Source organism: Ailuropoda melanoleuca, chromosome 1 (assembly GCF_002007445.2).
Source record: "Ailuropoda melanoleuca isolate Jingjing chromosome 1, ASM200744v2, whole genome shotgun sequence".
Taxonomy (NCBI): Eukaryota; Metazoa; Chordata; class Mammalia; order Carnivora; family Ursidae; genus Ailuropoda; species Ailuropoda melanoleuca.
The window spans coordinates 190,829,627-190,840,069 of record NC_048218.1 but is presented as its reverse complement, the minus strand read 5'-3'; the positions used below and the strand labels follow the sequence as shown (position 1 = coordinate 190,840,069).

At 53.4% G+C, this 10,443-nt stretch overlaps 1 protein-coding gene across 9 annotated transcripts in view; it reads right to left on the bottom strand.

Moving 5' to 3' along the window:
- Nucleotides 1-283: 283 nt before the first annotated feature.
- Nucleotides 284-10,443, bottom strand: part of CPA5 (carboxypeptidase A5) — a 23,641-nt gene continuing 13,481 nt past the window's right edge. For 5 of the 9 annotated variants that reach the window (XM_034672135.1, XM_034672131.1, XM_034672123.1 and 2 more), the window contains 8 exons: nt 8,571-8,669; nt 7,244-7,345; nt 5,943-6,044; nt 5,481-5,591; nt 4,952-5,042; nt 1,470-1,669; nt 1,094-1,178; nt 284-604 (listed from right to left, as the gene is read on the bottom strand). In XM_034672135.1, coding sequence (XP_034528026.1) covers nt 417-604; nt 1,094-1,178; nt 1,470-1,669; nt 4,952-5,042; nt 5,481-5,591; nt 5,943-6,044; nt 7,244-7,345; nt 8,571-8,669 — 978 coding nt within the window. In that variant the 3' untranslated portion in view covers nt 284-416. The remainder of the gene's footprint in view (nt 605-1,093; nt 1,179-1,469; nt 1,670-4,951; nt 5,043-5,480; nt 5,592-5,942; nt 6,045-7,243; nt 7,346-8,570; nt 8,670-10,443) is intronic. The other 4 variants (XM_034672136.1, XM_019804306.2, XM_034672151.1 and 1 more) reach the window with 3 other exon arrangements.

Genomic DNA, 10,443 nt, shown 5'->3' with positions numbered 1-10,443 from the left:
CCACCACTGGAGACCCACTCCTTCTGATCAAACAGTGTCCCATCCAGGATCATCTCAGAATGTAAACACCAAGGGGACAATGTGTCTATCAGCAGCTTCCAGAGAGTGAGTTCTCTGTCCTGGGCCTGGAGAACACTGCAAGAGGAAGAAATAGAAGGGCTGCTGGCCCCCTGACCCTCCTGAATTCCTGAGGAGTGCAGAGGCATTTCAAGCTGCCCCTGCCCCCTCCTCAGTGCTGAGCCCGAAGGGGTTGGTGGACAGCACCAGAGGCCACCAAGCCTGTTCAAACTTGTTATTTATTTCCTCAGGGGTCAGGGTAAGGGTGTGGGGAGGACGATGTATCACTTGGGTTTCAGGAGGAGCCCCAGGCCTCGCGGAAGGGAATGAATGCTCCTGCTGTGCCCTCAGTGGTGTCGCTAGTAGGGGTGATTCAGGGTGTGCTCCATGATGGTCCGAAGCGCCAGCCACGTCTCCTGGGCCGTGGGGACGATCTGGGAGGCCGGCAGCAGGAAGCCATAGCGCCCCGTGTCCCGGAGCTCGAAGGTGAATGAGTATTTGATGCCACTGTCATAGGCCCAGTCCACAGTGATCCCGCTGGCCACATCTGTATAGAAACGGGCAAAGAAATGCCCCCAGAAGGAAGAACAGGGTGTGGTCCTAAGGTGCAGAGGTATCCTGAGTGGAAAGTGGGCCCTGGGGGTCCAAACCCCAACTCACCCCACACAACACCATGCCTCCTGACCCCAGCCTCAACCTGGGCCACACCCTGCCCGCCCTCCCCATTCTCTGCCCCAGCAAAAAGAGAGATTCTTGAGGCCCCCACACTTAAGATCTTCTCCTTCAAGGAACATCACAGTAAGCCAGACACTGGGAACCGGGCATTAGTTCATGCTGCAAAGAAAGAGCTCCCCGTTTCTGGGGACTGTCACTCAGCCCTCTATTCAGATGTGGACATCAGCTCTGACCCAGCCCAGTTAGATCTACGGCGCTGCCCTGTGGCCAAGCTGCTGTGCCAGTCAGTGAACAGCGTGCGCCTGCCCAGCCCCAGGGGGATGTGGTGCCCACAGCAGCAGCCAGGGGAAGGCTCACTCACAGAGGGTGTTGCTGATGCTGCCATAAATGTACTCGATCCCGTGGGCCTCAGACAAGGCCTGCACTGCGTCCTTGGCAAGATGGTACTGCGAGATGGCATCCGAGGGTGAGAGGCTGGGGCTCCCCACGCTCCCACACCCTCACCAGCCACTAAGAAGCAAGAATTGAGGAGCCCCGGAAGCTGAATGTGCAGATGGCTCTCATGGGAAGGGAGCACGGCCCCTCTGGCTTTGAACTTGACTCCATGTGAGAACAACAAGCTCTCCCCCTCCTCCCTACCATGGGGTCAACTGGTCCAGACCCTTGTTTCAGAGTGAGGGCCTGAACCTCAGGGGTCTGCCCGATGCCTCCCTGAAGCTCCAAGCCACCAGTCTCACCAACTCCTTCTGGTTTGGAACCGGCTCCAGTGAGTGGCCGTAAGGGTACATGAGCATCTGAGAGTAGCTGTGAATGGAGATCAGAGCCTTAATGTTCCCATGGGTGGTGATGAAGTCCACAATGGCAGCCACCTCTGGCTCCGACTGAGGGGAGGGCCCGCGGTAAGTCTCTGAGCAGGGGTTGTTATTAGAACCATTTCCTGGAAGAAAAATAAAACCAGCTGGAGGATTCGAATTCCCAGGTTTGGGAAAGATACTTAATGCTCACAAAATATCCAGGTATTCCTCTACATCTCCCAGCCTCCTTTGCAGTTTGGCTGAGGCCATGTGACAACTTCTGACCAAGGAGAATGTGAGCAGTAATGATGGGTCACTTCCAGTTTGAGGCTGTTAAGAGCAGGCATGACTTCTCCACAGTCTCTTCTATGTGGTTGGAAGCAAGAAACTCCAGGTGGAGGAAGCGTCCTGGAGCCCTCTGTCACAGTCGGGAAAAAAGCTGCCAAGGAGAGTCACCTACCCACCTCAGACCTGTTGTGCCTGAAAAATAAACTTTTCCTGTGTTGAGCCACTGAGATTTGGATAGGTATTTATCACTGCGGCGCACCCTAGTCCAATACATCAGAGGAGTGCATTCCCACCGTGACTCAGCAGCTCTGTGGGTCTTGTAGCGAGCTCCCTCAGCTTGTCCTTTACTTAAGTCCTGACCTGTTCCATTAGAAAAGCGGGCTGCCTTCGGAGGAAACTCTAGGTCTCCAACCCTGGCTTCCCCGAGGAGTGGAAGCTGACCCTTCTCTTCGACTGTCCACTGCCATGACAAAGGCTTGGGTCAGTTGAATGCTCAGACTTCGTATCTGCTCAAGCTTTGCCACAACCATGGCCCTGGGAGCAACATGGACTTGGGGCCAGAAAAAGAGAGAATAGATCCCCACAGCTGCCCAAGGCTGGTCTGGGAGCCCAGATGTAATGAGCCTTTGACAATTCTTCTTGGGGACCTCAGTTGGGGGAGAGGAGCTGAGCTTCTATTTTGTTCACAAATTTCATTGGTTTCCATCTCCTAGATTCTTTGCTCTCCATCTCTTTTCTTCCTCTTACCCTCTTCTTGTGGCTTCTTCCCCTCCCCAAGGGCCGTGTCATGGAGGGCTGGGCTGTGGGCTGGTCAAGACTTGGGGGTTAGGAACGCATTTGGAAAGAGCCATCCCAATTCCCTCCTCTTGCTCCTCCTCCCTGAAATGACTGCACACAAGCCTGAGGCCGAGTTCAGGGATCACCCCAACTTCTGAAGCCTCCTGAGGATGCCACAGCACTCCCCTAGACCCCCAAGGGCAGTGTGCTAGCTGGAGGGCTGGGGGGCTGGCTCAGGGAGCAGCTGAGATGCTGTGCTAGGCTTGCAGCACACCAGTCCTCCCCAGGAGTGCAGGTGAGGGCAGCAAGAGTGGGAGGGATGGCCTACAGATGACTCATTATGCAGCAATTAAATTAAGGCAATGATAAAACCATAAACAAAATCTTCCCGCCTGAGTCACCAACCCAGGCACACACTATTTCTGTCCACAGGCAGGCCCAGAGGCAGCTCTGTCACCGGGGACCGCATTCCCCCTTAGTCTGCGGGTCCCGCCTGGGGATGTGCCTGCAGGAAGCCAAGGTGAGGGGCAGCCCCACAGGCTGGACAGTGGCCCTGTGTGTTGTGTCTGCCGGGAGCTTCTGCACCTGCTCCACTTGATGAATGACAAACGGCAACAGATGAGCAGAACGGGGGAGGCTGAGAGCTTTGTCTGCGTTTGCAGCCCACGCATGGAAAGCGGTTCCCCTGCCAACGACCAGGTGGCTTTGCCCAAATATGGAGAAACACTTCAGGCCATTAGTTCTGGTTTGAGCTAAGCAGCATAAACTAATCTTCCCCAGACCAAATGGGAATTAGCTGCCTGCCTCTCTCTGACGCTCACAGTCCAAGTCCTCTGAGCCTGCCTGTGTCACAAGTACCTGCTAATGGATTCATTAGCTATTTATTTTTCCTTCTCTGACAATGTAATTTGTAGCAAGGGGAAATCTCTAGAAGGATATGGTAAATTATTAAAAGCAGTAATCTTTGGGTAGTGGGATTATGGGATCTTTTTATCCCCTCTGGGCTTTTTTTTTTTTCCCATATATTTTTTAAAAAAATATTGTGTATATACTGATTTCCCCCCTCCTGCCCCCTGTGGTGAAAAACATAAAAGGTATTTTCTTTAAGAGATAATTTGTCTTTCTGCTAGCCAGTCTATCTTGGGGTCCATGGGCACTTGTTTTAGCCGGTTCTGAGGGACCCACATGGATGCCCACTTGGGACAAGTGTCTGGTGATCTGGAGATGAAAACACCCATTTTTACACGGTTGTGTTCCCTTACACAAACAGCTACACACACTGCCAGATTCTCAGACAACCCCTACACCATGGGCTGAGAGCCTCGCTCTGGATGCTTCAGATGCTGATTTTTCCATGAGAACAAACTGAAAGAAGCCAGATTTTCAAAGGGATGGGCAGATCTAGAATGTTCCGTCTCATTGGTTTGGCCACCCATCTGTGGATCTGCTTTTCAACAGCAATGGCATGGTCTCCTGCGGAGCCAAACTCCGACCCCTCCCCCACCCCAGTGGAGTGGGTGCCACATTTGGAGCCTGAAGACTGTGCCTGTGCAACCTGTCCCAGCTAGACCCAACACTCCAACCATCAAATTACTGCCTTCCCAGGGTCCACATAATGGTCTCAAGATTTTCTGGAAGCCTCGGTTTCCCCATCTAGTCCCAATGCCCCTGGAATGGTAAGGGAGATAATGGGGAAGAACACCAAGGAACCTGGGAACCTGGGAAGAAGCTGCCCACCTCTGCCTAGAACAATATGACCCTGCAGACATGCACCAGCCCATCAGCCCAGGATTACAAAGCAACAGAGTCAAAAATAAAAACTAGGCTCAAGTCAGAGTTGATGATAAGAAATCGGCTTATTCTATACTGAAACTATTGTTCTGGCCACCCTAAAGGGAAAATTCCAGGTCATGGCTCTCAGGAAATAAGTTTGGAGGCATTTTGTTTTGGTGGACTCCCTGCAAGGACGGGCTAGAGATTTTGGGAGGCACAGAAACCGAGTTTTGAGCGACCAGCAAGACCATCTTGTACCTCTTCCAGGTACATCCTGAAGACTATCTTGTACCTTCCCCTACCATACTTAGGATTTGACCCTTGCAGTTAGTTCCCCATGCAAGGAGCTGTTTCCCGTGTTGCCCATGGAGCCTGCGCATAGCCACACGTTTACCACACATGTGCAACCTCTCATCTCGCGGGCCAATCCTAGGCAGGTGCTTGCCTGTCCCCGGCCATGACTCACTTGCATTAGTTAACTCCACTGCCTCCCAAGGTATGCGTCCACATAACCTGCCTGCGTGGGAGACGTGCTGAGGACCAAGTCCTCCTCCAGCCCCGCCCCCAGGTCCAGCAGACTGCCATACCTCCAAAGCCTGACTTCCAGTTCCTGTTCAGATCCACGCCAATGCAAAAGATTCCAGGTCTGCTGGATTTGTTCTTCCGCCACAGGCGGTTCTGAAAAAGCCCAGGACAGGTGACATTCACCCTTTTCCCGGGGAGGGGGCGAGCCTCTGACATCCTGGCCTAGGAAGGCGGGTCTGCTGGGACAGAGACGGGCAAAAGGAAGGAATTGCTAGGGCAGGATGGGGCTGGCATGAGGATGGGCCAGGACGGCAGATTGCCTGTGGCTAAAGTCAGGATGTGGGGAGAGCCCCGAGGACAGGCCCAGGCTGCCAGCAGTGGCCTTCCCAGGAGGGCAGGGATGGAAGGGCCAGAGCCGAAGCTGCAGTGCCCGAGTCACCCGCCTGCCTCAGTGAGACTCCCCGCCAGGAGCTCCAGAGGGGCCGGCCCCCAGGGAACCTCAGCGCAGCTTCCCAAGGTGACAGCGACCTTTCCTGCATCCTCCCAGAGCTGACCCTGACCCCGGCCCCTCTCCTTCCCAAATGCCCTCACCATGCTGTGGGTGAATGCAAACCCATCAGGGTTGGTGACAATCTCCATGAAGATGTCCATGGCATTCAGGATATTTGTCAGGGTGTGGTCTTTGCCATATTCACTGACAATCTGTAAGCAAGGGCAGAGTGGGGACAGGGGGACAGATGGAAGGCACTGACGGGCCCTCTTCTAAGGTGGGTCAGGGCATTTGCACAGCCAGCAGCTGCAGGCAGGGGTGGCATCAGGCCATCAGATACATTCTTTGTGCAGAACTAAAGGCTTGGATTTTAAACGATTAGAAGGCAGAGGGTGGATGTGGGCGCTGTGCTGCCAAAGGGCAAAGCACAATGGCAGCTGTTCCAAGGACAGGAGGGGAGAGAGCCCCTGAGTTTAAACAAACCCCGGATCAATTTGCCACTGGAGACACCCAGAATAGTCAAGTAGCCCCAGCCCTGCCCCACCCCCACTGTCTGCGCTAACCTTCTTGGCGGTCCAGATGCCAGTGGCATGGGTGATCCACTCCCGGGAGTGGATACCAGTGTCAATCCAGATGGCCCGGCGCTGAGAGCCTCCAGTGCTGAACTGGGTAAAAGCACCAGATTCCAAACAAGTTGGAACTGAGACAGCTGCAGGGCTGTCCCTAGGCTCCCAGAAGGAAGCCCCAGATGTCTCCCCACTGCCTGGGGCGGCCCTCTGAGCCCAAGAGGGGACTGTCTGTGCAGATACTTGTGTCTGAGTCCACGAAGTGCACGCGAGTGGGAGCCTTGGTGACGCAGGGGGGCATGTGCACGTGGGAGCGGAGTGATCCAGCCAGAAGCACAGAGCTTCCCAGGCTTGAAAGTACCTTAGACTAGTGTTTCTCAAACTTTAAGGGGCACATGAATCCCCAGCATCTCACTAACACGCAGACTCTCAGTCAGTAGCTGTGGGGAGGGGTCCGTGGTTGGGGATTTCTGACAAGCCCCTGGGGGTGCTGCTGCAGGTGCCAGGACCACACTTGGAATAGCAAGGTCGTAGACAACATTAAAGAGAACATGGACAGCCCCCAGGGGAAATCAAATCAGGGACAGAGGAGGTCACGTCCCAAGGGAAAGGAGGACACTTGGCCCTTTGGAAGAGTCCCCCGGGGCGTGGTTGAGAGCAACAGCACTTATCTTCTCTGAATGCCGGATGTCAGGGGCCCTGTGTGGTCCACACTCCTGAGCACCCTTTAGGGCACATACTAAGAATTGTTTTCAGGTGGGCTCCACACTCCTCCCTACCCTGCCTCGTTCATGACCAAGGGCATTACTGCTGCCAACTTTGCTCAAACTCTGTTTCCAGGGGCCCCTGAGAAGGGCTGGGAGGTCTCCCCACAGACTCAGGCCTATCTGAGGGGCTGCCTGAGCCTGACAACCTCAGTCATTTGTAAATGAGGCCTCTATTTGCCTCTCTTCCCATTTAACAGATGAAGCAACCAAGGGAATAGGGAGAAGGCTGACTCCCCCACATTCACATAGCAAGACCAGCATGACGACTGCCACCCTGCAGTTCCATCTCCTTAGCAACCCCCCCACCTACTTCCTGACCGAGGACATGCCAGGTCATCACACTGTCACCTGCCCATACCTACAAGGGTGGGTCCCTGAACACCACAACCCCAGAGCTGTGGGTCACCTCAGGGCAGGAGTTTACACATCTCTGTCCCTACAACTCCCACCCAGCCATGACCCTACACAAGTTCAGTCTTATGCCAGAGGCTCTCACTGTAGAGTCCAGTGGTCAACACTGCCAGCTTTTACCTTCAGGACAAGAATGGACCGATTTTCAAAGCTGTGGCCAATCCGAATTTTTGAAACAATATCTGAATACTCAGTTACGAAGTTGTCAATCCAGCTATATATCTGCAAGGAATGGCGGATATCAGACAGGCCCTTAGGCAGAGAGGGGCAAACCTCAGCATCTTCCCGGATATTCTCCCTCCCCCATCCCACCCCCCTGAATGCTTTCCCACCACCCTTCAGGATCTAAAAGAACCCAGATGGAGAACCGTATAAATCAAAGACACTCACCAGGCCTAAGGCAATGAGCTGCAGTTGGCCTGGATTCGAAGGCCACTCACCACACCCAGAGTTAAGCCTTTGTGCATGCTCACGCTCACCCCCTCAGTCCCCAGGGTCAGCCTGCAAGGCTGCCTTCTCTTGGGGTGGAAGTTTCTCTTGCTTCTGTTCTCTTGGCCCATTGAGTCCATTTGACAGACCCCACAGACCCTGAAGTGCTGTTAGGGTCTTCTTGGCCCTTTTAGATTCTAAGCCCTCTGAAGGCAGGGTTATTTATCTCTGATACCAATGAATACTGACAGGCCATATTAATCCCTCCCCTTCCTCTTTCAATGTACATAACCGAATTACCAAATATATGGGAAAAATGGATCTTCAATTACAGGCCATGTGAAACGGGAAGAGTAATGACGGTCATAGAGTGGCCAATATCAATATCATCACGTCCTCTACATGAAAATGGGACCTGTGCCTTGAGTTTCTTTCTGGACTGGGCGTCTCTGTGTTCTCCTTTATAAACAAGTCACGGTTGGTCATGCCTGCCCTAACTGGCTGTCACTGTGCTCAAGAATTTTCTCCAACTGAGGCAACTCCGTTCTACTCCACAAAATGGCTCTCCAACATGCCTGGCTTCCTGCCCCTTCTATACCCTAGTACCCACAGTGGGGGCCCCTTGACACCAGAAATGCTTGTGGAGAGGTCGGGAGCCCTGACTCCCCAGCCACAGCGCTGGATATGGAGCCGCCACCACCTGCTCCGCACCGGCCAGTGACGCATCCCTACCTCAGCGCCCTGCCTAGTGGACCCATGACTCTGTCCCATATCTGCCCCGGGCGGTATGCTGAGCCACAGTTCTCTCTGAATCCTGGCTTCTGGACCTCTCTGAAGCCAACTGTCTGCCTGACAGGCCTTCACCCAGTGTCTGCTCTGCACTCCCCTAGTGTCGCTTGGGGACTCGCGCTCCTGCGCACTCCCACAGACCTCAGTCTTTCATCAGTCTCTGCCCAAGGCTGCAGACCGGGAGAGCCCAAAGGGACGCAGAGCCCAGAGCGGGGCTGGGCCGGCCTACCTCCTCCAGGGTGTGGTAAGAGGAGTAGCTGAAGCTACTGGTGCTGCGCTCCAGCCGGCGGGCCTTTGCCATGGCTTCTCTCTCTTCGTCCAGCAGCACCTAGGAGACAAGCGCGTGCACTGGAAGGGGAGGGGAGGACTGGGCCCGCCATGCCTCACCTGAGCCCTGCCTCCGCGGGCGGTGCACACACAGCACCGCCACAGCAGGAGCCGCAGTGAGTGTGAGCTGCACGACGGGAGGAGAGGCTAGGTGATTCTGCTTGGCAAGCCAGCATTCATGCCGCCATTTCCCAAATGAGCACAGGGCAAGGAGTCCGGAGAGCTGTGTTCCAAGTGTGCCACCAACTTGCTACAGAGCCTTGGCCTCAGTTTCATCAGCATGAACACTGGGACAGTAACACCAGCCTTGCCCATCTCATTGGGTAAATGTAATGGTGGACATAAAAGTGTGTTAGAGAAGTGCTCGTGATCTATTGCCCACACTGCTTTCGCCCTCTCGGAACACTGCTGAGTCAAGGCCCAAGCTGAACCATGTACACCGGACCTCCTGGACGAGCAGACGGCTCCCCTGACCCACAGCATCCACTCTACCCACAGGGAGTAGCCTAAATAATTGATGTCCAGGCCGTCTGGAAAGCCAGCTATGGACTAAGCGGGTCCAAATAATTACAGGATTACCGTGCCAATAGTCTTTTCCTCACCTGCTTAACTGCCTCTTAAACACAGGTATAGGTGAGCCAAAGGCAATGCCCTTGGGTATCATTTGGAGTTGGTACTCAGTCCTCACGTGGTACTTCCCACTGACCACAGGGAGGGCATAGAGTTGGATTGGGTTGCCCTCCCACATCGTTCTGGGATACTTTTCCCAGCTTGGGACTCAGTGAGATGGGCAGGTGCCCTTCACCCCAAGCTCATTCCCTTACATTGGGCAGAGACATCTCAGGATTCTGCACTGACTTGCAGATGGGAAGTGCCTGGGCCCCTGTGCCATGCAGGGTGAAGACGTCCCCCCAAAGTCGCCCCAGTTTGAGCTCTGGGACTCTGTGAGTCTTGATGACGCCTTGCTTCAGGCCAGAGCATCCTTTTAGTTTGGCAGGCATCCTTATCCTCGTTATCTCAGTTGATCCGGTCACATGACCAAATGACAGGGCAGGAATTAACTATTCATGTTTTAGAGACAAAGCAGATTGGAGAGGTGAAGGGACTCAACAGCAAAGCCAACGAGGGTCAGAGGTGAGGTAATAACCCAGATATCCTATTCCTAGCCTTGGATTCCTTAAGGCTGGCTAGCTATCAAAACTAAAGGCTAATAAGAATAATAAACCCATATATTATTTATAATATACATGATAAACATATATATACACACACATAGATATACATATCTACAGGAATATACAGTTGACCCTTGAACAATGAGAGGTTCAGGGGCACCAACCCCCACGCAGTTGAAAACCCACACATAACTTTTGACTCCCCAAAAATTTAACTACTAATAGCCTCCTGTTAACCAGAAATCTTACCAGTAACATAAACAGACAATTAACACATATTTTGTATATTATACGTATTATACACTGTATTCTCACAATAAAACTAGCTAAAGAAAAGAAAATGTTATTAAGAAAATCACAAGGAGGGGTGCCTGTGTGGCTCAGTCTGTTAAGCATCCAACTCTTGATTTTGGCTCAGGTAATGATCTCAGGGTTGTGAGACTAAGCCCCGTGTTGGGCTCCACACTCAGCGTGGACTCTGCTTAAGACTCTCTCTCTCGGGGCGCCTGGGTGGCACAGCGGTTAAGCGTCTGCCTTCGGCTCAGGGCGTGATCCTGGCGTTATGGGATCGAGCCCCACATCAGGCTCTTCTTTTTTTTT